Source organism: Macadamia integrifolia, unplaced genomic scaffold, assembly GCF_013358625.1.
Source record: "Macadamia integrifolia cultivar HAES 741 unplaced genomic scaffold, SCU_Mint_v3 scaffold1219, whole genome shotgun sequence".
NCBI classification, from domain to species: domain Eukaryota; kingdom Viridiplantae; phylum Streptophyta; class Magnoliopsida; order Proteales; family Proteaceae; genus Macadamia; species Macadamia integrifolia.
In genome coordinates, this window is record NW_024868122.1 from 68,568 (window position 1) to 96,422 (window position 27,855).

Below are 27,855 nucleotides of genomic sequence, written 5' to 3' on the forward strand. Positions count from 1 at the left end.
CTAACTAGAACACAAAATAAACAAATAATTTAAGAAATAGGACTCTAACTAGATTAAATAATAAAATAAATCCCATTAAGTATTAAGGCCATTAAATCCTAATATGGGCTTGTAAAAGATGCCATTACATCTATAAACCCAAAAATAAAAAGCCGAAGGCCATTAGAACCCAAGCGTGGGCCAAAATAAAGTCTTCAGAGTCCCAGTTGGTCCCAGTTGGACCATCTTAACTCCATCAATCCTATTAGTATATTCATAGTTTGATCTGAGTACTGATTCATCAGCCCTAAACTTTCATTTTTTATTATTGGAAAAACTTAGATTGTTATTTCTAACTGTTTCCTCCAGTTGTCAAATCCATTTTTCGTCACAATAACATGTAGTCAAAATTTTAAATCCTTTGGTTTAGTGACTTTATTTATTTTTCCATGATGAACTTTGATGGTACGCTATTGGCTTACAATGCATACACTATGGATGCTACAGATGTCTAGTCGAAAATGTAGTACTGAGGTCCATGAATTTGAAGGAAGATTATTGGGTTCTCATGCGCACTTTAAAGTGACATCAGTCATTGGTCATGTCTTCAGGTTTTATTTTCTTCTTCATGTTACATTGTTATTTCAAAATGCCATTCATACTGCTTAATCTGATGATAATAAATGAGCTAAACTAAATATCGGTATCGGATTGCTGAGCATCTCAGAATTGGTTGAGTCCGATCCACCTATTTTCCTTCCGGAACTAGGCCAAACTTGGTCAAACTCAGGATGGATTAGTGGAGCCAACTTGGGATTGGTGGAGTCCATTCCCTCTACCCAGCCTGCATTTTAAATCCCCATATCTAGCTGAGTTACCCACATTTATACTACTAGTTTTATGTTAATATTTCTGTATTGTGGTTCTACAACATGCCACCTCATATATTGTCACCATTAAAACCTTTTCTGCTCAAATATAAAAGTTTGAGCATGATTGTTTAATAGAAGCTTCATTAACCCCTTGGGAGTTGGAATTTTGAAAGACAGTGCAAGCACAACTAGTGGTCACCAGTTGTAGTTAAATAGTCAACATATTATCATAGTGTAAATATTAATGCTGATATTTGATATAAGATTATTTTCAGTAATTACAATCTGTATCATCAATGAACTTTATAACTGATTGGATTTTTTTTTTTATTTCCTTTTTTTGGGCACTTTCTTTTTGTGCAAAATGTAGTGTTGATTTTTCTCCAAAATATCAAGACTGGGGATCTACAGATCCTATGGATCTTTTTAAAGCTCCTACTCTGAAGGCCGAAGCAAACCCCAAGGTACGACTTTTTTGTGACATCATTTCTTGATTCAGGTCTCACTAGTTAAATGATTTTACGCAAGACGTGTTGTTACTTTCTGAATGGACATTTATTAACAGTGCTTGATTTACATAATCTTTTATTTTGTAAATATTTTCATGTTAAACATGTGTTACTAGACAGAGATATCATCTTGAGTTTGTAAATGCCCCATTTTGGATGCATAAAGCTTCTTTGGCCTAACCATTTGATTGCATCACAAAAATTGGGGGTTGGAGACTTAGATGAATGGGAGCTAGAGAATGCTAGTGATTTTTGATTTTTGATTTTTTATTTTTAACTTCGAGGTGGAAGAAATTATAGCCATTAGAATGCTCAAGATCATAGAGTGCAGTCAAGGTCTGCTTTTGTGTTGGTCAAGAACTCTTAGAGCGGTGGATAACTTTCAGAGGAAATTATCAGAAAATTCAAACCTTTTTTCTATTCACTTCTTCTGATAGGATGGTTTTGCCTCGATTCTTGATTTCATGTACACTGACCATTTCTTCTGTTGTCAAGGCTCATATTTGCAGGCATTTAAGCCAAGAAGCTCGTGGATGTGGGCATCTAGTGTTATGGTTGGACTGTGATCGTGAAGGAGAGAATATATGCTTTGAAGGTACCATTATCTATTTTTCCTGACTAGAAACAATACCACAAGATTTTCATTGAGGTAGTGGAAAACTAATAAAAATTAAAAAGAATCTCATTAGAATAATTGAATTCTTCAATACATGAAAATAAATCAATCTTCGTGTGACAAAGTATGCTGGTCAATAGTCAAGCTTCTACTGTAAGTGATGGCGGCAGTGGAAGCAATTTGCCATTAACAGTGCCGGATAAATTTTCCAGCAAAGGGATCTCGACGAACACAACCATGACATCGAAAACATGGGAGAGAAGGTTACGTAGAACTCATTGATGGTGAGTTCCTCCAAAAGGATGTAATACTCAGTGATAATCTCAGTTGACTGCTTCCTCTCTAATGGCCGCCAATCCAAGCTTGAAAGCGTTTAGACCCTCTCTTCTCTTCAAGTGTTATGTTCTCTTGTCGTGCAATCATGGTTTTGGCCTTAGCTTTTAAAACAAAGTTAATGATGGCATAGTTATTGATGTAGGGGGTTCCTAGGTGACTAAGTTTCCTACAAGGTTAACTAGCCAAGTAGGGTAGACTCAAGGGGCTTGGGTTGGACAGGGTAAGGGAAGCTCAACAAACAAGATTGACATGCAAGTAAAGTGAGATTAATGAATAATGTAGCAATGAACAATAATCGTCTAAGCATAAAAGCACATAAACTCACTTAAGTTTCAGGTGAGAATGTGGGGTAGGAACATGGCAGCAACTATGTGTTAAGTTTAGCACGAGTCTATCAAGATATTAAACAAACTAAGTAAACCAAACTATGCCTAAAATCAACCAACTAATGAAGGTAAAACAGCAGAAGTTTCTTTAGGGAAAACAATAAGTATTGGCTTAAAAAAAAGAAAAGGTAGATGTTCAGATTTCAGTGGGGACTAATGGAGGTAATGGGAGGCCAATGAATGTAGAACAGGGGGGGCTTCTTTACTTACTTCCTTGTTGTCTGAGGTCTGAGGAGAAGAGAACTCGAGGTCCTCCAAGATAAAGAGTTGCAGTCCACCCTACTTGATAAAGAACAGCAGTCCCGATTGTTGGAGAAGTTCCAGCAGCAACCTAGTTGGGGGTTTTCTCGATGGAGATAATCTCTAATGATGGTGAACAATTTCTGCAATAGGGCAGCAGCTACAAGGAAGACAGAAAATAGAAAAGAGGGGTGAAGGTCGAGAAAGGGAGAAGGAGAATGGGAGAGAGAGCCGTGAGAGATGAGAAGAGGGAGAGGGCAGCGAGAGAGAATTCGTAGGGGGATTTAGGGGGGGCTGTTTTGCCTTCAATAATCTTCATTCATTAAATTAGAACCTTGGCCAATGGCCTTACATAAATAAGAGACTAATTACTAAAAAGAAAAGATTATTCTAGGAATGCTATTTCATAAACAAAGAAACTTTCTTAAAAGAAATCAATAAGATAATTACTTAGTTTCCTAATTAACTTAAAGATTCAAATAAACAAAATTCTAGGAAATAAAACTACTAAACTATCAGATTTGGTGGGGGCCACACAATCTTGGCAAAATTTGGAAGGAGAGGACTCGATCCAGCACTGGAAAGGCTGGATCGAGTCTTCCTTTCTTCTTCTTCCTTTTTCTAATCCTCCAACCACAAAGAAGGTTGGGTCTTCTTCTTTCTTCTGCCGTACGTCTTGATGTCCCCATCAACTCTCCCCGGCTTGGAAGAATTCACCTCCGGTGAATTCAAGCTCATGTAATATTCAAGTAGGTCTGGGTTGAGTTGTTGGGCTTCTTGCACTGTGATCCAAGTGTTGTCAATTTCCGGACGTCCACGCCACTTGACCAAGAACTCTCTAGAACCTCTAGTGTGTGTGGATACAATCCTCTCATCAAAGATTTCTTCAACTTCTTCAGTTCTCCTCGTGACCTTAGGTACAAGTGGTGAGGAGCTTAGGGAGTGGTTGGGTTGGTTTAGTAGTATCATCAAGGGTGAAAGGGAAGTCCTCAAGGTCATCAGGGTAAAAGGGGGTAATGGTAGAGGCACCATGGTATGGGACAAGATCTTCCACCTTGAAAATGTTACTGATTTCCATAATAGCTAGTAGATCAAGGGCATAAGCATTGGCACCTATCCTCTTAAGTACCTTGAAAGGACCTGTGCTACGAGCATGTAGTTTGTTCGCTTTTCCCCTAACAAAACGTTGCAGCTTAATTCTAACCATCACCATATCGCCCTCTTGAAACTCTTGTAGCCTTCTGTGCACATCTGCCTTTGATTTATATTGATCATTGCTCAGTGCTATATGTCTTCTTATACCTGCATGCAAATCATGTATATGCTGAGCAAAAGACTCGGTTGACTGGGAGGTCCTGCAACTAGACACGACTGGGATAAGGTCTATGGGTGCCCGGGTTTGGTATCCTGAACAAATCTCAAAGGGGGACAGAGCAGTGGTACGGTTCATAGAACTATTATATGTAAACTCAGTCTGGCTAAGTACTCGATCCCAACTGGTAAGGTGTTCTCCTATGAGGCAACGCAATAAATTCCCTAAGCTCCTATTGACAACCTCGGTCTGGCCATCGACCTGAGGGTGGAAAGCGGAGGAGAAACGGAGCTTCGTGCCCATCATCCGCCATAGGGTCCTCTAAAAATGAATGGTGAACTTAACATCCCTATCGGACACTATGGTGAGGGGTAACCCATGATACTTGACAACCTCATTAAAGAAAAGTCTAGCTACTATGGATGCATCAGAGGTCTTAGAGCATGGGATGAAATGGCCCATCTTCGAGAAGCGGTCCACAACCACATAAACAGAATCATGGCCTCTCAAAGTTTTTGATAGACTAAGCACGAAGTCCATGCTAAGGTCCTACCAAGGGGAATGGGGAATGGGGAATGGGTAGGGGAGTGTACAAACCCATGTTTTGCTTTTTTTGTTTGGCAGTCTGGCATGTCCTACACTGACTCGCAACTCTAGCAACATCCCTCTTCAGACTTGGCCAAAAGAATCGGTCCTCAACAAGGGTGATGGTCTTATCTCGACCGAAATGGCCAGCGACTCCCTCAGCATGTAATTCCCAGGTCAGGAAATCTCGGAGTGAAGTCCTGGGAATGCACAACTTACTTCCTTTAAAAAGGAAGCCCTCCCTAAGTAGGTAGTCCGAGCGGTTGACTGGGTTGCCTTCACTCAAGGAAGTGAACGGCTCACTAAAATCAGGATAGATGGGGTATTAGTCCTTGACTCGCTCGAACACTACAACCTCTACACTCATTGCTTGGAGTAGCACACTAGCCTGACTCCTAGCATTGGTGCGACTGAGGAATATGTTCACCCAGCTCAGTGCATCTGCAGTAGTATTCTCGACACTAGGTCTGTGCTTGAGTACAAAAGTGTACTCTTGGAGAAACTTAACCCACTTGGCATGTCTTTGGTTAAGTTTCTTTTGGGCACTCAGGTATCTCAGAGCCTGGTGGTCAGACAATAGCACGAATTTTTGCGGTAAAAGGTAATGTCACCAATAGCGCAGTGATTAGACAACCACATAGAATTCCTTGTCGTATGTAGAATATCGTTGCCTAGCTTCATTAAGCTTCTCACTAAAATAGGCAATAGGGTGGCCCTCTTGTCCTAGGACACGACCTATCCCAAATACCAGATGCATCGTAATTCACTTCGAAGACCTTAGAGAAATCTGGGAGACGCAGGACTGGAGCTTTAGTCATAAGCTTTTTAATCTCATTAAAGGCCTTCGTAGCACTCTTAGTCCATTGAAACTTCTTTTTCATGCAATCGGTGATAGGAGACATAATGGAACTAAACCGGTGAATGAACCTCTTGTAGAAAGTTGCTAAGCCATGAAAGCTTCTTACATCATGGACATTAGTTGGCTCAGGCAATTCTACAATCGCTCTCACTTTCTCAGGGTTAGCAGATACTCCCTGAGTTGACACAACAAATCCTAAGAAGATGACTTGATCACTCATGAAGGTGCACTTCTTGAGGTTGATATAGAGTTTCTCTTGTAAGAGCACATGAAAAACCTTCTGTCAATGATCCAAGTGGGAAGACGGGGTCTTACTATAGATGAGGATGTCATTAAAGTAAACCACTAGGAACTTGCCAATGAATGGTTGAAGCACTTGATTCATTATCCTCATGAAGGTGCTAGGTGCATTTGACAACCCAAAAGGCATGACCAACCACTCAAAGAGGCCATCCTTTGTCTTGAAGGCTATCTTCCACTCATCTCCAGGCCTAACCCTAATCTGGTGGTACCCGCTCTTGAGATCAATCTTCGAAAAGATCGAAGAGTTGGCCATCATATCCAACATGTCATCAAGCCTAGGGATAGGGAACCTATACTTGATGGTGATCTTATTGATGGCCCTACTATCAACACACATACGCCAGGTGCCACCTTTCTTTGGCGTGAGCAAGGCAGGTACAACCAAGGATTAAACTATTGGTATCGATCGCCGTATCGGTCGACCAAAATTAAGATACGTATCAGAGGGTATTGTATCATATCGGAGATATGCTAAGATATGCTAATGAAACGCACATAAATGGATATGAAACACCTTTTTAAACACTTTTGCATAAAAAATTTATTAAAAAAAGCTATTGATAACATATATTATGCATAAACACTAAATTAAGGGTATCACACTAAGAATTCAAGGTTTGTAGTTGTCCCATAAATGTAAAATCCTTGTTCACAACCTTGATTTCCACTTTAGTTAGAGAGTAATATGCCTGGGAGTAACTTTGGAACAAAAACACCCCAAAAAATCGTGTTTTTTGAAAAAAATACCCATCTTGGCCATTATATGACCGTAGCGCACTGTATCAGTACATACTGATACTCATCGATATGTACCGATACTCATCGATACGTATCGATCGATACATACCGATACTGATACGTACTAATACTCATCGATACGTACTGATACATACCGATTCATACCGAAACGTATATTCCACCTTGATTTTAGATTTTAGATTTTATATAGAGTATCAATACGTATCGATAGTGTATTGGTGCATATCGGTATGTATCGTAGGATATATATCGATACGAAAGGATTTTAAAAATTCCATGTATCATATCGGTGTGTATCGTATCGGTCGGCTAAATTTAAGATACGTATCGGAGGGTATCGTATTGGTATCGGAGATACTTTAAACTATGGGTACAACACACGGGCTAAGGCTTTCCCTAATGAATCCCTTCTGTAGCAGTTCATCCACTTGCCATTTGAGTTCGGCGTGTTCTTTGGGATTCATTCGGTAATGGGGTAAGTTCGGGAGAGAGGATCCTGGAACTAAGTCAATAGCGTGCTGGATGTCACGCATAGGCGGTAACTCATTAGGTAGTTCCTCAGGGAATAACCTCTCGAATTTCCTCAACAAGAGTCGCACTACCTCAGTGAATAAGCGTGACCTATCGGTATTACTCTGTATGGCAACTAAAGCATAAATCACCCTTGACTCTTGACACTCTCCTTCAAATTGTTGTTGATTTAAAATGTTGAGTGTTTTGGTGCGGGTGTGTTTGGATGTACTTCCCTTGTGTTCTGGAACCCTAACTTCCCTAGGGGCACTGGAGGTCAGTCTAATCTTCTTCCCTTTGAACTCAAAGATATAGGTGTTAGACTTCCCGTAATTGGTGACATCCCGATCATATAACCAGGGTCTACCTAGGATGATGTGGGCAACATCCATCTCTAGGACATCACACCACAGTCGATCCTCATATCCTGCAAAGTGTAGGGGAACTAAACACCTCAGATTAACAGGAATGGTGGATTGATCAACTCAGGCAACTTTGTAAGGCTTGGGTGGGATTCAAGTTTGAGGCCCATTTGAGCAACAACGCTCTTGGCGACCACATTCATGCAACTCCCGCTGTCTATGGTGACGTGACAGTTCTTGCCCTGATGACATGTGTAAGTGATGAAAATATTAGTTCATCGCCAATCATCGCTACTCCTAGGTTGTGAGACCATGCAATGCACAATGCCAAGCTTGAGGTCACCGGCCTCCTCGGTGTCCTCATCAGATATGGTCTTATCAAGTCTATGGTCCTCATACTCATGGTCCTGAAACCCCTCTTGGTCACTTTCTTCAGGGGTCTGCTCTCCGACATAAAGATTCCTATTAGGACACTCTCTGGAGAAGTGACCAAACCCACAACACTTGAAGCACTGTTGTTGCCCACTACTCTTGGGTGCTTCTCCCAAAATTCCTTTACCCTTGTTGTCAAATTGACGTTGTGGTGCAGCAGTGGGTTTTGGGAAATCAGTTAAGCCTTGGGGTGGTTTTCTAAATTGGGACTCCCCAGCTTGGTAGCTCTTCCTCTGAGAATAAGTTCTCATGGAGGATTCCACCTCAAGGGCTATCCTGAAGGCCCGTGGAACGTCTCGCACCAGGTGGGATGCCATACGAGACTGAATTTCGGAGTTGAGTCCGGTAAGGAATCTGGATAGTGTCTACTCAACATCCTCCCGAATACGGCTTCTAATTTTCAATTCATTGAACTTGCTCATGTATGACCTTTTAATCTTGAGGTAAAAAATCTCCCTCTCAAGTATGTGCTTTTGGAGAGAATAACGTCCAATGCTATTTGGTCTTAGCTCTTAGTCTTCGAATGCCAATTATGAATGGCAATTATCATCTTCTGAGTTCAGTGTGATTTAGCTGCCATTTCTAGTATAGAGCAGTGATATGCATTGTGATGCAGTGCCTTCTTGGTTCTTCTAGGTATGACCTCAGTACATATGCTATGTCTTTGCTTCGCCGATTGAGAATAGGATATGAGAGAACACATCTTAAGGGAGTGGGAGACTTGCTGACTTGCTGCCCAAAAGAGTGGTCCCACCAACTTAAGAAAGAAAAGGGTGTCCTTTAATCTATGGTATCGCTCTCTTATCTCAGACTCGACTACGGACAGATGGTGATGGAGACTAGACCTCGAAAGGTAAGACATGTAAACAAGGGACAGTAGTACCTAATTACCCTAAACCTAGACAAAACCATGCTCTGATACCAAGATGATGTAGGGGGTTCTTAGGTAGCTAGGTTTCCTACAAGGTTAACTAGCCAAGTAGGGTAGACTCAAGGGGCTTGGGTTGGACAGGGTAAGGAAAGCTCAGCAAACAAGATTGACATGCAAGTAAAGTGAGATTAATGAATAATGTAGCAATGAACAATAATCGTCTAAGCATAAAAGCACATAAACTCACTCAAGTTTCAAGTGGGAATGTGGGGTAGGGAACATGGCAGCAACTATGTGTTAAGTTTAGCACGAGTCTGTCACGACATTAAGCAAACTAAGTAAACCAAACAATGCCTAAAATCAACCAACTAATGAAAGGTAAAACAGCAGAAGTTTCTTTAGGGAAAACAATAAGTATTGGCTTAAAAAAAAGAAAAGGTAGATGTTCAGATTTCAGTGGGGACTAATGGAGGTAATGGGAGGCCAATGAATGTAGAACAGGGGGGGGGGTTCTTTGCTTACTTCCTTGTTGTTTGAGGTCTGAGGAGAAGAGAAGAACTCGAGGTCCTCCAAGATAAAGAGTTGCAGCCCACCCTACTTGATAAAGAACAGCAGTCCCGATTGTTGGAGAAGTTCCAGCAGCAACCCAGTTGGGGGTTATCTCGATGGAGATAATCTCTAATGATGATGAACAATTTCTGCAATAGGGCAGTAGCTACAGGGAAGACAGAAAACAGAAAAAATAGGGGTGAAGGTCGAGAAAGGGAGAAGGAGAATGGGAGAGAGAGCCGGGAGAGATGAGAAGAGGGAGAGGGCAGCGAGAGAGAATTCGTAGGGGGATTTAGGGGGGGCTGTTTTGCCTTCAATAATCTTCATTCATTAAATTAGAACCTTGGCCAATGACCTTACATAAATAAGAGACTAATTACTAAAAAGAAAAGATTATTCCAGGAATGCTATTTCATAAACAAAGAAACTTTCTAAAAAGAAATTAGTAAGATAAGTACTTAGTTTCCTAATTAACTTTAAGACTCAAATAAACAAAATCCTAGGAAATAAAACTACTAAATTATTAGATTTGGTGGGGGCCACACAATCTTGGCAAAATTTGGAAGGAGAGGACTCGATCCAGCACTGGAAAGGCTGGATAGAGCCTTCCTTTCTTCTTCTTCCTTCTTTTAATCCTCCAACCACAAAGAAGGTTGGGTCTTCTTCTTTCTTCTGCTGTACGTCTTGATGTTCCCATCAACTATCAAGGTGTCTCCTAGGCGACAAGGCGACTTAGCCTTAACTGACGTCTTGGTCACCTAGGCGTCGCCTTTATGTTTTCCAGCTTCCCTCGCCTTGGTTGCCTTGATAACCTAATGATTGAGATTACAGTCTAATGGTTTTGATCATCCCTAGTGGTGTGATCCTAAAGGATAGTCTTAAATTTTCCTTAATTGCACAAAATGAAATCTTACAAAGAGTCAAAGACATAACCTAAAACCCCCTTAAAGTTAGAAAACTTTTATTATATTTTCTCCCCCATACAACCAACATCCACAACGGACCTTATAGGCATGGAATTAAATCGTCGCCGTAAACCATAATCCATTGCAAATTAATATTAGAGTATCATAACCTATGACTAGACCCAAAGACCCAAAGAGGTTTGAACACACTTTCCAAATAATAATTATTTAATATAATAACAAAATAAAATTCCTTCTGCAAAACTCTTTACGAAACAAGTAATGGGCCCCGGATTTTGACCAGTCATAGTCATACCTGATCTTTTGTGGGGACAAACTCTAGTATCATATCCCCTGCAATCTTCTCCTTTATGAAGTGATATCTGATGTCAATGTGCTTGGTCTTCTTTGAGATGTTGATGGCACTCATGTTATAAAACATGATAGCATTGGTTCATCACTGTGGATGCTAAAGTCTGAGGTTTGCCTCTTCATCTAAATCACCTGAGTACAGATGGCTGCAGCTTCCATGTACTTGGCCTCTGCTGTAGACAATGACACTGGCACTTGCTTCTTGTTATGCCAACCAACCAAATTCTTCCCCCAAAAAGAATTCACCTCGACTAGTGCTCCTATCATCAACACTGTCAAGCCCAATTTGGATTTGAAAATGCTGTGAGAGTGGTGCAAACCTCAAGATAGGCTGTTGAAACCAACGGATCAGGAGGGTGAAATTAAACAAGCCCAAATACAAGCATAAGAAGAGTATAATTTTCAGTTCGCGACCTCAGTAAAATGACGATATCTATCTCAATAGAGGTCGGAATGACTTGATTCCAAAGCTTACTGAACAAGGATTCGCTGCCCTACAATTTTGATGACAAAGGTTTTCTCAGAAAAAAATGCTGTAGGGTACTCAAAATGGCCTGTGAAGTTAGTAGATGAACTAAGATAGGATTCAAAAAAAGAAAAAAAAAAGAAAAAGGAAATTGATTAAGAGGAGATTGATAAGGGCTGAAACTCAAACTCTTCTAGGATGTGTTTGTAGCACCAAAGGTCTTGCAACTCTTTTAGGATGCAAGGAGGTAGGGAAAGCTCCTATTCATCAAGGAAGGAGTGAAACTCTTTAAGGTTTCAAGGGAGATTTCTTCTAGGTTCAAAGGAAATGTATGAAGCAATATTTCATTCAAAATTCACCTAAAATTCGCTACCTTACAAGCTAACTACGGTGACCTTCAATAGGCAAATTAAATCTTAAAATCCTAACTTCTACTACTAAGATCCTAAGGCTAAGATTGTACAAGATCTTAGCTTAAGATAGTAGAAAAGAAAAATTAAATGGTAGAGAAAGCCCACTCATATTTTTTTGGGTGAGGAATAAATGCATTAAGAAAGGGGAGGGAGAATATAATCCCAAAGGGGAAAATACAAACCCAATAAGGGTAAGAAAAGCCCATAAAGGACTACAACCAAGGCCCATATGGGCTAAAAGACTAAATAAACATGTCAGTACATGCCTATTACAATTGAAAGCCCAGATGGGCAAAAGACAAAATAAGGAAGCCCATTACATGCAAGGGCAACCTAGTACATTCCAGTTAGGGTTCCACAAACCTTAACAAACTATCTCATCTCTTCATTGGAGAGTTGGCCTTGCGGAGGCCGCGGCCAAGCGGATAGTTGACCTAGCGGAAGTGACAGCCACGACGGAGGGCTCTGGACTTGCAACGGGCAACAGCGAAACGGTTGCCGAACAGGTTGCTGGACATGCAATTGCCAGCAAATTGGCATTAGCCAAGCTAGCCACACACTTCAGGCGATGGCTGGCCTTGCGGTTCTGTCTAGCAACCAAGCGACAATGGTGCAAGATGGAAACTGGGGAGTGAGCAGGCGAATGGGACCGGAGGCGTTGAGGCTATTGTTGAATTGGGAAACCAAATGAGCCTAGACAGGCCTAGTGGGGATGGTGACCTATGGGCTAGTGGCCAAGTCGCAACTCCAACCGACGATGCTCCAACCAAAGATGAAGAAGCAGATAAAGGGATGTGAGGAGGAAGAAGAGTGAGGGAGAGAGGGACAAAATGAAGAAGAAGAGAGAGCAAACAGGAGAAAGGGAGAGAAGGTGTGAGGGAGAGGATGAGAGTGGAAGACGGGAGGGTGGGAGGTGGGGGAGCAGCCCGACTGCTTCAGAGCGGCGGCTGTTGTTGGAGATCCTTTGCTTAGGGTTTAGGAGGAGAGTGAACCTCTGCACCTCTGCCACCATTCAGAGATGATTATTTATTCCCTTGTTGAACACTCGACTTCGCTTCAATGGCTTTGATAACAAACCACTTCCTTGTTGACTAAGGTTTTAATGGAGAACAAGGTTCGAAATCTCGTTTTGTTTCGGTGGGTTCAGAAATTGAAGTTTCGTTTCATTTCGGCAAAATTTTGGCTGAAATGGTGTATTTTTTTTGTTTGTTTCGGTTGAATATTTCGGTGGTCAAACAACCATATTTTGACCTGAAACTTGGTAGGTAACTTCTTTTAATGTTAATAAACATGTTTAGAACATAAAAATGCAAAAATATTAGAACATGACATTGTTTTAGAGTTGCACCTTTGTTTGGCAGCAGTCGTCGAACTGTTCTGAAAATTTTACTTGGTTTTGGAGAAAGAATTTTACCTTTCCTAAGCTTTGAATGTGTAGATCTTGTAGGAGTCCAATAGAAGTCAAAATGTGTGATGATGTGGCTAATTAGAGCCTTGTTGGAGACTTGGAGTGTTTTTCTTTCTAAATATGCAAATGGAACTGAAACCACCGAGACAGAGTCAAAATTTCGACTGAAATATCGAAATTTCGACCGAGATATGGTATTTATAACACATGGAATGTACTGAGACAGGGGAGATGTCGAAACAATACCGAAATTTTGTATAAATGTTATTTCGGGCCTTATTTCGTTTCGGCAAAAAAAAAAAAAAAAAAAACACTGAAATTCCGGAATTTTGGTGAGATTTCGAACCATGATGGAGAATACATTAGAAGAAGGATTCTTGCCAAAGAGAAGTTGGTACCTCACTTTCCACTGAAGGGGCATGGTTTGAAGAGGGCTGAAGTGGAAATCCACTTAAGTACATGGCTAGTTCTTGTGCAAGCTAGATTGAACCAAGCTAGGCTGGTCTCATTGGTTGATTGTCCCTTGGTCCGATGGTTTAGGACTAGCTCTTAAGCCATTTTTAAGGATCTTGATTTGATCGGACCTCAGTGGCACCTTAGGTCGGTCGTATTGGTCTTCAAATATTCGGACCTGCATCAAAGAGTGAAACTTCTACTCTTGGGGTACCATTATCCATGCTCCATTGAGCCCTTCAAATACGTGAAAATCCTTTTGACTGCTAGCAGATGCGTCTCTTTGGACTAGCCTAAAATTTGGATAAAAGACATAACTGACTGCAAAATATCATGTCTTGAACCTGTCAAGTACAACAGATTTCCAATCATTAACCTGTACAGTGTCTGATCCACTGATGCTGATCCATTATTGGAATTGAGCTTGCAACCTACCACCATAGGTGTCCTTACTGGTTTTCTATCCTTCATCTTTAATTTCTTCAACATCTTTTTGATATGCTTCCCTTGAGCTATGAAGATGCCATTCTGCCTTTGGCTTACTCGTAAACCTATAATTCCCCAAGCATGGACATCTCAAATTTTGTTCTCACCCTCTCTACAAACTGTTTACACAATCTATAACAGTTCCCCCCAATGATGATGTCATCCACATATACAAAAACAACCAACTGACTGTTGTCCTCTGTCATCACCTACATTGCTATCAACCATGCCCTTTTGGAGTCCTAACTGATGCAAGTAGGTGTCAAGGTTGGAGTACCAAGCTCTCGGTGCTTACTTCAAGCCATAGAGGTTACCATTCAGAAATGCTGACTTGACATCATGGTTCAAGGTTTCCAGCGATACCATCGAAATTTCCCACATTTCCACTGTATCCTAAGACCCCGATACCAAATGCCAGGTGACTTTTAAAAGTCACTGGTTTTGACTAATATCGACCAAAATTCCCACATTTCGACCAAAATGTGGAAATTTTCCTCGAAATGTGGAAATTTTTGAGTGGACCAAGGGGTCATCTTTTATAAAACCTTCTTAAATGGGAAACCAAGCTAATGCAAGAGCATTTTCAAATGGGTCAACAACCCATTCCAATAAGCCCACAAGCCCAGGCCAAAGGATAGCAGCTGGAAATAAAAGTTGCAGTCCAGGATTTTGGGGTAACTTCACAGTGACACCTGTACCAACTCAGAAGGAACTAAAATTTGTGCCATATATGGATGAAAAGGTCTAGAAGTCTATGTTCCAAAAAAAAAAAAAAAAAGGTGCCTCATTTGCTATTTTCTAGAAGAAGTTATAACTGTTTTGGTAAAGTGTATCTGGGCTGACTGTAGACTCTTAGGATTCCAAAATTCATCTTTTTAGTCCAACTGCCATTCAAATTCGGTTCTAGAACTTCTTGGGCACTTCAACAATCATGTTTCTAGACTCTTCAAGATGGGGGAAAATGCCTTTCAAGGTTCCCAAGGTCCTTTCCTATTGGATAGTTATTTGTCTTCCCAATGGTTGTTTTTTCCAATGAGTCTTAATTTTATTCTTGGACATTGCCTATGCTTGGAAGGTTGTTCCTTGCTCATCTATATAAGCTCATACCAGTGAATGAAATGTAATATTTGGAATTTATTCATAATTTAGCCTTTAGCCTTTGAGAAGAAGTAGTTCTTCTTGAGTTCTCTTATCCCTTAGGTGGATTTCCTTTGGGTGGTGAGTTCTTTTTTTTTTTTTCCTTTTGAATTGATCACTTGTGTTACCTCCTAATCCTCTATAATTTTCCGGCGTCACAAGCCTTCTTATTTCCAAATTTTGACTCTCCCCCCCTATTTCTTCTATATGAAGTGGAAAACTTCGGAAAACACTAAATATTTTCTCTTGTGCTATCAAATCTTCATTCTAAACTTGGATCTTGCATATTCATAGCAAATCTACCTAAGGGAGCTTGGACCAAAAAGGTAAATCACATCTTCCCCAAACCTTGTGTGCCATCCTTTGAGAGCACCGGTTCATTTGGATATGGTGGTGGGTATGGACAGTATGGTAGATCTACTTCATTTGGACAGGAGGGTAGTTCAGGTGGTGGGTGATCTTTTGTTGACAGTATCTTTGGGTATCCATCCCAACCTTGTGTGCCACATACACATCCTATCACTGTGATTGAGCCATTTCCTAGGCTAGGATAACTAGCTGATGTTGATGATGCATCTTATAGATGAATAGTGACAGACTACCAAAACAATTGGGCCCAAAACATGTCATTGGACATATATGTGGTGTATTTAGAGGAGCAACTACGACATCTGCAGTGGTACACAGCTCGTGGACTGGAACTGCCTTCTACTTGGAATTGATTGTTGTGTGTTGACTGTTAAGACTTGAGACTTGAGGCTTGAGAGATAACTCACAATTATGTAATATTACTGTTTATTTTGGATCCTTTACATTATGTTTTGTTTATTTTAAAAATTTAATAATGTATTTCACATTTTTAGTTAGTAACTTATATATGTACTTATGTAGTATATTTTCAGTCAACGACTCAACATGCATTAGCAAACTTTAGTCAACACCACAAGTATGACTTAAGGTATTTTTTTTCCATGGAACTAATTATGTGAATGGGTTAGAAATGTTTAAAATAGGACGTATACAAAAAATCAGGAAAAAAAAAAAACCAAAGTTTCCACCAAACTGGGAAAATTTCCTCGGTTTCCTCAAAATTTTCCAGATTTTGGCTGAAATTTCAGTCTCCCCAAGGGTCAAAACCATGTCGAAATCCGATATTTTGAACCTTGCTTGACATCCATTTGTTACACCTTGAACCCCTTGTGCACTGCTAAGGCTAAAAACCTCCTAATGTATTCCAGTCTTGCCATTGGAGCAAATGTCTCATCAAAGTCTATCCCTTCTACATGGGCATAGCCTTTATATACAAGTCTAGCCTTGTTTCTAACAACGTTCCCATCTTCATTCATCTTATTTCTGTATACCCACTTGGTGCCAGTGACATTCTTATCTGCTGGTTTGGGGACTAACTCCCATGTGTTGTTCTTCTCTATTTGATCTAGCTCGTCATTTATTGCCTTTAACCAGTGTTCATCTTTCATCTTTTGTTGCTTCAAAAACTATCTTGGGCTCAACTTGTGACAACAAAGAGTATGTGCCAGTTTTCATTCTTTTAGTTTTCACATTAGACTTGAGATCTCCAATGATTTGGTGGGGTGGATTATCCTTCTTCAGCTTTCCATATCTTGGTTTGCCTTCTCTCTCTGCCTCTGCTCTGCTTCTGGTTGATTCTCAATTTACATTGCCTTATCATTGTCAACCTCTTTAAAGGTTAGATCTTTTGACTCTACAAGTTTAGAGTGGGGCATTTGCTCATCTACCTTTACACATGAGCTTTTAACCATAGTTGTCACGACGCCAAGGCGAACCAAGGCGGTGAAGGGTTGTCTAAGCGCTTAGGCGAGAAGGCGCCCGGCTTAAGGCGAACAAGTGTTGTTTTTTATTTTTCCTATTTTCTAACATTATTTAGTAAGTTATATATACCTTGTATCATAAAAAATCAAGATTAAGCCACATCAAGTCATTAAAAATCAACATTTAGCCACGTCAAATCATAAAAAATTAACATTAAGTCATATTAAGTTATAAAAAATCAACATTTAGAGAAATGCTCTTATTCTATAATAAGTTTGACTGCTCAAATGATTTTATTTTTACATGAGACTTTTTGTATTAGTTATAACATAAAACCAACTTTCTAACAAGTCTAAGATTACTTAAATCTGAGTTGCAATGACAAAGTTATGCTTTTAGTCAAACTTATTTTTAAGTGCGCGAATACTGTTAAAATCGCCTGAATGAAAATAATTTTATGAATATCAAAACAAAATATTATTTTACCGGACTTTTGGTTTTTAGCAATGTTTTAACATGATAGAATTTATAAAATTTTCATAATTGAGAAAAACCTTAGCATTTAAAAGTTGAAAATCTTCCCTATAACCAAAATTCAGTTTTTGTTCTTGGACTGGGGGGTTGACTCTTTATCCTTTTGGAATTTGATTTTTAAACTATTTTTATTGGATTCAAATAGGGGGTATTTGCTTATTTATGAATCATTTACTTGAATGATATTTGGCATAAATAAGTGCCGAAACACAAAGCGACATGCAGTGCAACAAGGCGGTTGTCGCCTAGGCCCCAGGCAAACCCCCTGGACGCCTGGTCGTCGCCTAGGCGACTCCCTGACAACTATGTTTCAACCACCTTCCCCAATCTCTTGTTGTAGCACTTGTAGGCTCAGAGCAGTAACCCAAAACGATTCCTTCATCTGTTGTCATCAAATTTTCCTAGGTTCTCTTCCTTCCTCTTAATGAAGCATCTTGCCCAAAAACCTTGAAGTACTTCACTGTGTGTTTCCTTCCAAATCACAACTCATATGCGGTCTTAGTCCATGTGGCCTCATAAGACACCTGTTCAGAATATGGACTAAAGTGTAGATATCTTCTCTTCAAAAACTCTTTGCAGCATTGTTTATAGAGGGCATTGTTCTTGCCATCTCTTGGGCTGTCCTATTCTTCCTTTCCACTACTTCATTTTGTTAAAGGGTTCTTGCTGTAGAGTGTTGAATCCTTAGCCCATGCTTATTGCAGAATTTTGAGAACATATGCAATTTGAACTCCTTGCCTTGGTCTAAGCTCAGGCATTTGATGGTTCTCGTAGTCTCATTATCCGCTCTCTTCTTGAACACCTTGAAACAATCCAAGGTTTCTGTCTTGTCCTTGAGGAACATCACCTAGGTCATCTTAGACTATCATCTATGAATAGTATGAATTATGAAGGACCTCTCTCCTCTATAGCCTAGCTCCTCATAGGACCACGCAAGTCTGTGTATCAAGTCTAGTGGCTTGCTTGTGTAAAGCTCCTTAGGCTTTAAGTAGGCCTTGCTTGCTTCCCTTTCTGTCGATGTGCACACACATGGTTTGATAGGGTCTTGATTCTTAGGAAATCCCTCACAACCTTCTTCTTGCTCAACTTGGCTAGGTTCTCGAAGTTGATGTGCCCCAACCTTCTGTGCCATAGCTGGTTTTCATCTTCTTGACTTATACATGTTTCATCAGCAGCCTCTGACATAATATATAGGTTGCCAACAGTCCTTGTTCCTTGTGCCTGCAATCTTCTCATTTTTAGCCCTTTTTTGACTGAACATCCCTCTTTGGTGAATATGACTTCATTTTCATTATCACAAATCTGACTCACATTGAAAAGGTTGTGTCGAGTCCACTGACATACAAGACATTATTGCAGTTAATTCTTCCACTGTCCAAGTTAACTGTGCCTCTGCCTTTAATTTTGTTACCATCATTTTTCCCAAATCTGACTGATCCACCCCCAACTGAATTTAGACCCAGAAATTTGTCCTTGCCACCTGTTATGTGAGTGGAGCACCCACTATCAGGAATTCATGGTGATGGTCTACTAAGCTCCTTGCTGGCTGTCTGTACAATCAAAGATTTGCTTCCCTCTTTCTCTTTTTTCTCAACCCACATTGCCTTGTCTGCCACTGTGATTGCTTCTCTTGGTTTCTCTTCTACTGGTCTTCTCTTTCTTTGGACTTGCTTTATTGGAGGATTTCTGTTTCAGATTTCTTCTTGGTTGCCTCTGTGAGGTAGTAGACAAATTTTGGCGATGTGTCCCACTTTGGAACACCTTAAACATTCCACATTGTTTTCTGCTAAAGAAGCAAACATGTTCATGCCAGTAAACGTTATTGGTTTGACTTGCCTTCTACACCTTGCCACTCTGTGCCGATAATTGTTACAACCATAGCAGTAACCTCTGAAGCTTTGTCTCTGGCAAGATTCTCTGGTTTGACTTCTGAACCTCTAATGACTAACTATAGTGAAGCCATCACTGTCCTTTTTTTTCTTAGCAACCTTTTCAACCTGTGAGCCCTTCTGTTCCTTCCTGACAAACCTCACTGGGTTTCCTGCCATCCCCTTTCTTTTATTCTTCAGCTCTCCAGAAGATCCTCCTTTCACAGAGCCCAAACCAGTATTCAAATGTGGAGATCTCTAGAAACTCAGATTTTCTTCCAATGCATTTCTCTTTGCTTTGTTGGTTGATGGATGATCAACCTCAATTGCTTGAGTTACCATTGCCTTGCCTTTGGATCTCAATATAGACACTGGAGGAGATGATGTGGCAGCTTCAAGGTAGCTCATCTTCTGTATCTCCTAAAGCTCTCTCTCCAGTATCACCAACTGCTCTTCAAGGATGGTGGACTCTTCTGCCTTTGAGGAGAGACTAATGCTTATGTTCTCAGTTGTCCTTGTCATCTCTTCAATGGTGACCTTCAACTGATTGACTATCTTCTCAGTTTTCACAAGCTGATTTTCAAGTGGCTTGCCTTTTCCACTTTGAGTTCTTTCAAAGCAACCGAAAGTTCTGCCTCAAGGTTGTATTCTCCATCAAACCCTTCCTCTTCATCTAATTTCTCAACCTCTTTGAGAGAAGTTGTGTCTAATCATCATCTGGCACTTCATCCTCATCTGATTCTCCTTCTAAAGAAGTGGTTATCTTCTCTAAAACCAACCCTTTTCTCTTAAAGGTTTTTCTTCTTCGAGGAATGAACTTTTTCTTCCCTTTCTTGTCTTTGACCTCATGTGAGTCTTCATCATCTAAGTTATTCACTTTGCTCTTCTTAGGAAACTTAGTTGCAAAATGCCCAATGTCTCCACAGTTGAAGCATTCCAAGGGAAGTTTTCCCTTGTACTTTCCTCCACATTTTTTGAATTTCCTTGCCAAGTAGGCTATCAACACATCATCAGAATCATGTTGTTCATTATCTTCCTTGATCTTTAGTTTCTTCAAGGCTTTGAAGGCTGCTTCCTTCTCTATAGGCTTTGGCTTGACCTTTCTAATCATATTTAGTCAGTGAACCAATCAGCTCATCTAGGCTCATAGGATTCAAGTCCTTAGACTCTTCAATAGTTGACACCTTGGGGTTGTACAAACAGTACAAGTTTGGCAAAGATCTGAGTACCATCTTCACAACCACTGCATCCTTCACTTCTTCACCTAACCCTCTGATTGATGATCATCTCATTTACTTTGCTCATGAAGGTGCTCAATGGTCTCTCCCTCAAACATCCGAAACCTCTCAATTAGTGTTCTGTGGTGTTGCAGCTTGGCCGCTCTGATCTTGTCATCACCCTTATGGACAATTTTCAATATTTCCCGAATTTCTTTGAGGTTTTGCAGTTGACCACCCTTGCAAATTCACTGCTTACCAGAGCCCAGAAGTGCATTTACTACCTTAGCATCATCCTCACATTTTTTCATCTCTGCTGCATCTGTGATATCTGTAGTGGGGGGCTTATACCCATTTTTCACTTGGTCAAATATTATGAACTAAGGTTTGTGTCTCTTATTGATATCTAGCGAGCTCTTGTTACTTTGTTTGTGTTGATAATCTAGATTAAGTTTATTTTGACCGTGACTAATCCTGGTTCCCTCCCCCTTAATTTTACATATAATTTGATGTGGATAATATTTTTTTTTATTATCAATATTGTTGTTGTTACAGATTTATTGTTCTTATTATCGTCATCTGCTATAGTAGTAGTTGTAGCAGCAGTAGTAGTAGTAACTTTTTGAAGTCCTATCTTGGCTTCATACTGTATTTTGTAACCTGTGCTATTCACTAATTAATGATTATTTTACAGATGTTTTTGTATGTATGTTTGGCATGCCTATGTTGGTGTAAGCGTGACGTTTAATCTATAGCAAATAATTTTCTTTGTACCTTGGCTCTGTAGAGCATTACTAATAACCTTGAAACGAACCAATAAATGATTATTTTCAGAATTTTTGTATATATTTAGTTTTAAAAATACATGTTTCTATAAGTATTATTTGTGAGAAGGGATTCTTCTCTTCTGTCTAGAACTAGATTCAGGTTGTTCTAAGTCTGGTTCTTGTTTAACATCTGTTTCTCTGCATGCCCGCATGAGTATGTGCTTCATATTTGTAATACTTCTATATTTATAATATATAATCGACCAGGAACTGCCCCCCACCTATTGGTGGACAAACATAGAGAAACCTTAATATCTAAGTTCTATCAATTAATGAATTTGTGTCTAATGCCAAGATGCTGAAATTTTCAGTCATCGAGTGTACGGGCTTTAATAGAAAGGAGGCTGGGCAAAGAGTTTATCGTGCTCGATTCTCTTCTGTGACTCAGAAGGATATTTTAAAGGCCATGGATAACCTCGTAGAACCAAATAGAGATGAGGCATTGGCTGTAGATGCACGCCAAGAGATAGATTTGAAAGTTGGAGTTGCATTTACACGGTTTCAGACTACTTACTTCCAAGGCAAATATGGGAACCTCGACTCCCGAGTCATTTCGTAGGTCCCCTTTTCTCTCTCTCTCTATTAAGTTTTTCTTTCCTGTGTTTCCTATGCTGCTTGTATAGCATGATTATTGTAACTTTTTCCCCTTACTCTTGCTCTTTATATATTTTTTTTTGGGGGGGGGGGGTTGGAGAGGGTTGAAGGGTGCAATGAGTGGATTGAATCTTTGACACATGTTAGCAGCTATGGACTTCATTTACTCAAATTTTGGGCTACAATCCACCTTGATCAGTTGTCTCAAGTTATTTATATGGTAGCACAGGGGTGTTACTGTCAGACCCTGTGGTAATTAGTTTTATTGGTTTAGTCTAATTAATCTTCTACTACGGCAAAGAAAGGGTGATGTAGATAGGTTCCTGGGCCAGAAGTACAGCCGCAGAAACCTTAAGAACCTGGCCCCTCACCCTAGGTAGGAGCCATTGGTTCGATGGGCCTTTGGGCCAACCAACCCTTTTGGTTTGGTTGTTATTGGTTCACTCAAAACCAGAATCGTGGGGGACGGTTGTCTTTTATTTACTTTATATTTTGAAATGTCTATGGTTTGGAAGTTAAGTTACTTGGTGTACAACTTCCAATATTTCTTGTAAGGGACTTTCTGAAATATTTGTTTCCTTTTTGGTTTAAGCAACTTACTCTATATATGTAATGGACTTATTGGGTCCTCCCCACCCCAACAATTTAATGAAGTTGACGATTCTAGGTTATGCTAATGGTTGTGTGAAACAGTGAGTTGAGAGACCTTGAAGGTGAGATACCCTGGTGGGAGTGAGAGATTCAATTCACCCTTCTATCCCCATTTCAATCTTCTGCTCCTGTCTTCCAATCGATACCCTGTGTCTCTGTTGCTGTTCTGAGAGTTGCTGCTTATCTGAGATCCAATTGAAGGTGCTTTGCTGCTGCTGGAATCTTTATTGGTTGTTGCAATGGTAACTGGGAATTGCCTCTTCAGTTGCTGGCTGAAGAAGGCTGTAATACACCTTGCGGTTCACCTGGACTGGTTTTCTCCTTCAGCAATTCCAAGTTCCAAGATCTTCCAATCCAACCATCAACTGCTGCCTATATTTTGAATGTCAAATCAACGCCCCAGACCTGCCCTTGGATGGTAAATTCTGGACCATCCATTGGTCCAAGATCCTTGCGATATTTAGTTACTAAATTTTTGTTTTTCTAATTTTGGAATTATCTTAATATGTCACAATCCAGCCAATAACTTGAACTGAGGTTTTGGGGGAATTCTTCAGTCCTTTGAGACCCCACTCAATAGTAACATAAGGCACATCCAAGTGTGTTAACTGCTTTGACTGAAGGTTCTTGATTTCTGGTTTCTTGAACTTTGGTTTCCTTCCTGCGATAGACTGGTTCTGATCTTGTGTTTTGTTCCCTGTGAATAAGTGTCAGACCTGAGTTCTATTTGTTGGGTGTCTATGGGGTTTATTTACTCTGATATTTGTTTACTGTTAGAATATTCTGTCAGTCTATTTTTTTGGGTACTTGCTTGATACTGAGTTACTGACATACTGTCATATAGTGGCCCAACTGTGAGACTAGTTTTTAGTTGGATATTGTAAACTGGTCTATATTAAGGGTATACTTGTCCTTTTGGTTTTGTAATTTTTCACCCTAATATTATGTGGTGAGAGAACCGCCGCAGTTATGGACTGTTAATCTTTCTTGTGGCAGAAATTACTTTTCTCTTCTTCTACATTGTTAGTTCTGGTTTTTTGTTTCTGCCTTTTGCTACAACTTTCTACTATGAAAACCTAAATTATATCAATGAAAAAAACTGGTGTTTATTTTCTTCGGTTATGCTATCTACCTGATGGATATTTCCTGCAAAAAAGATATCATGGAGTTACTGATCTAGAGGAATCAAATTACATCAAGATAATTGGTCTTCAATCCAGGCAGTACCATAGTTGTCAAGACGTCACCATGGCTGCGATTAGGCGTCCCGGCGTTTTGGAGAGGGTAAATCGATGGGCCGATTTGTAGTGGTCTCATTAATCGACTGCCAAGGGTCGTATGGCATCGCCAAATCATAGCTAGGGATGATTTATTACGTTTTTTAAATTAATCAGTCGCCATTAAGGTTTTTTTTTTTTTGTTGTTATTTACTAATATTGATTCTCTTTCTAACAATATTATTGGCAGGTGTAATTGAAGTTAAAAAATAATGCTACATGGGATCAAAAACAAATTGTTAAATCCCTAATAGGTGACTAAGTCCCTGATAGTAATTTGTAATTTACTATTATTTTTTATTAAGACTTAAGACCCTAAATCCCTAATAGACGACTAAGTCGCGACTCTCTTCAAGACTTCGACGGTTCGAATCAAGACTTCAACCCTAACTTGCTGCTGCTGGAGGTGAAGACTGAAGACTGAAGAGTTATTCGACAGACGATTGCTGATCCCGTGCTCCGGCAAAGAAAGGTATGTACTATTCAGTCTCTTGACTCTCTTCTAGTCTTCTAGTCTTCTACTCTTCTTCAGTTCTTCTAATCTTCTACTTCCTCTTTTTTTTTTTCATTTTTTCTTGTACTATTCAGTCTCTGCTAGTCATCTACTCTTCTTCAGTTCTTCTAATCTTCTTCTTCCTCTTCCTTGCCTCTGTTTTGTTTGATTCTTCTTCTTCACCTCTTTTTTTTTTCTTTTTCTTTTCTCCTTTCCATATGAAAGACTATAGGGCTTTGGTACCAAGTAAATTTGGATGGATTAAATGAGCCAGTGACAAGTGTCTAACTGTGATACTGTCTAATGTCTACTCTACTGTCTACTGTGATACTGTCTAATGTATATTATATTTTTTCTTAGAGTTATTACAACGGATGCTACTGTTGGACATGGTGCTAGTAGTGGGGGTGAAAATTTAAGTACTACTATGTATGATCCAAGTAAAGGCCCAAACAGGAAGGCCAAATCAAAATACTCTAGGTGGAAGTATGGGTATTGGCTTGATACATCAGACAAGAACCTTGTTAGATGCATTTTCTGTGGGAAAGATGTCAAATGTGTGATTAAAAGATTAAAGCAAAATTTGGTGGGTGGATATGGGGATGTTGCTTAGTGCACCAAGATAACTACAGAAATTGACTTAAATTAGATATGCGAAAATGACACACTCCCTCCCTCCTATGACCCTCTCCCTTCCGGCGGCTTCTACTGCCCGCGCCCTCCCCTCCCTCCCTCCTAAAACTCCTCTCCCGTCTCCCTTTGCCTCCCTGGCCCAGCCCTCCTCCTCCCCTCTTCTCCTATAGCCCCCTCTCTGTCACTTCCTCCCTCCTCCCCTTCTCCCCTTCAATCGCAATCCTATGCTTCCATTGTCTGTCCTTCCCCTTCCTCCTTTCCCCCTCGTGTAGGTCTCCCTCTGATCTTCATCCCTCCTACCATCATTGATGACAGGAAGGTTGGGTTCTGTCCCTCTGGCCTTCTTGAGCCTGATATCTCTAAGTGGAACCTCTGCATTGTCGGCCATTTCATGGGAAGCAGGCCACCCTTCGACATTGTCCAGGCTTCCCTCTCCAAGCAGTGGCGTTTTCAAGACCGGATGCAATCCTTCATGCTGTCTAATGGGATATTTGTGTTTAAATTTTCGCTCGAACCTGATATGCTTCGAGCTCTTGAAGATGGCCCATGGCGTGTGGGTAGCAAGCTATTTTCCTTCGCAAGTGGAATCCATTCTCCTCCCTTAGTAAAGTGGACTTCAAATCAGCGCCTCTCTGGATCACCCTTCCAAACCTACCTCTCCATTACTGGGGGAAAAGGCTTGAGCATTGTCGGTTCGGTCATCGGAAAGACCCTCTTCTCCGATCACAGAACGAAAATTATGGACCGAATCGGATTCGCCAGAATCTTTGTTGATGTTCCTATTGATGAACCGCCGCCCTCTAAAATTACTATTATGGAGGAAAATGGTTTCTCCTTTGTTTAACAAGTTCTTTATGACTGGCTTCCGCCCCACTGCTCATCGTGCAAGTCCTTCGGACACCACACTAAAGCTTGATCCCCCTATTGAAATCCGTGATCACCTCTGTTCCTGACTGATTGGAAGACACTGCTGATGATGCCCCTACTCGTCGAAAAAAGAAAAAAAAAATTTCGCCGCCGTAGGTGTTGCAGCCGTATGTCCATATCAGGGGTCCCTGTCGCCGATATTGTCCCTCGTTGGCCCCTGCTGGATCTTGTGGTCCTTCCGTCTGAGACCATCGGTCCAAACAGATTTGATGCCCTGCACTCGCTAAAAGCTTACTCCTCTAACATGGATGATGGTTTTGATAGTGTAGAAGGTTCCGCTTTTCCCATTGATTCTGAATCTAGTCTTCTGAAGCTGATAGTGACTCATTCCTGCTGCTTGTCATCGATGCTTTGCCCAACGACACCTTCGTAGGTGATCGTACCACCCCTGCCCCCCTTCCTTGCCTCCAACCTGTTCTCTTTCCCCTCTTTACTTTCCTACTTCTGTCGCAATCCCTAACTCCTCTACCCTTTATCCCTCTAGCCTTGATGCCTGTCGGTCCTTGCCTAACCCTGGTCCAATCCTCACCCTGGTTGGACCAAACTTCCAGCACTCCTTAGACCTTCTATCCTCCTTTTCTAGAGCCCAACCCACTGGGCCTTTTCCTCGAGCCCATTTCTCTACCATTTAACCTACTATTACGGCTGCTCCTGGTTCATCTGCCACCACCCATCTCCCCTCGTTGGCCCTTGGACTTTTCCATCCTTCCCAAGCCGATCTTTATACAAACCCTGTAAACTCCTTGGCCCACCCTCTTATCCGTAAGCCCGACCCGCCTCCACCTCCCCTTCCGGTTGACCCGACTTCAGCTCCCCTTCCGCCTGATGGCCCCTGCTTGACGCTGGTTTCTCCAATTGCCCCCTGTAATCCTCCTAGCCTTCCACCAGGCCGCCCCACTGACGAATTCTCCGTCAACCTGCGAGCTCCTCTCGCATCTGCGACCGATGCTTATTCCTCCCTGCTGTTGGTACCTTTGTAATCCTGCAAGCTCCCCCCGCCTCTGCGACTGACGATAGCTTTTCCCCTGGAATCCTACCATCAATCCTTGCCGCCATCCTTGCTCATGCTTCATCCATGGTTGCAATCGCCTCTGCCCCAGTTTTCGCCTCTGCCAAAGATGCCGCCACTGCTAAAGATGCCGCCACCTTCGATCATAGTTCGATGGGTGTTGCTTCCTCTACAACTAGTATGCCCCTGCTGTTTATTATTTCGCCTGCAACTCCCTCTGCCGCTTCGATCAGTGAGTATGTCTTGTATTGAGTGTATTGAGTATTAAGTATGTATTGAGTATGTCCTGTATTGCGTATGTATTGAGTATGTCCTGTATTGCGTATGTATTGAGTATGTCTTGTATTAAGTATGTAATGTACTGAGAATGTATACGTATGCCGACACTCCCGACATACGGTCCCACAAGCATGTGAAACCCATGTGAAGGACACATGGCTTGGGTCCCACATGTCTCTTGTATTCCCTTGGCTATTTAAAGCCCCTCAGGTAATGGATTGGGCAGAGCCCGTTTGGTGACGAATACCAGTGAGAAAAGAAATGGATTGGGCAGAGCCCGTTTGGTGACGAATACCAGTGAGAAAAGAATGGTATCAGAGCCATCTCCCTCCCCTCTCTCCGGCTAAGGTCCGTCTCCGGCGGCCGACCCTTCTCGGTTAGAACCTCTGTTAGTTAAAGTGATGTTCTAGGCCACGCCCTATTGCAGGTACTTCGTGGTTTCGGTTTTCTGGTGACAGAGAAAGAACCTTTGAGCGATGGGTCTTCAGGCCAAGGAGTGGCCGTCTTTTACCCTGTAACGGCTCAGGTTGATCTGTCTCTGAGAACTTGAACCCCGGGGGTCCTGATCGGCCTCGACTAGGCATCTCTTTATCTAGCTGAGTTTCACCGACGGGAAGTGCTGCTCGGATTTGGAT

At 41.0% G+C, this 27,855-nt stretch overlaps 1 protein-coding gene across 1 annotated transcript in view; it reads left to right on the top strand.

Annotated features, from left to right (window-relative positions):
• The first annotated feature begins 486 nt into the window (after nucleotides 1-486).
• LOC122063143 (DNA topoisomerase 3-beta) overlaps nucleotides 487-27,855 on the top strand; it is a 75,703-nt gene continuing 48,334 nt past the window's right edge. The window contains exons 1-4 of the mRNA XM_042626825.1: nucleotides 487-590; nucleotides 1,222-1,315; nucleotides 1,856-1,955; nucleotides 21,669-21,912. Coding sequence (XP_042482759.1) covers nucleotides 487-590; nucleotides 1,222-1,315; nucleotides 1,856-1,955; nucleotides 21,669-21,912 — 542 coding nt within the window. The remainder of the gene's footprint in view (nucleotides 591-1,221; nucleotides 1,316-1,855; nucleotides 1,956-21,668; nucleotides 21,913-27,855) is intronic.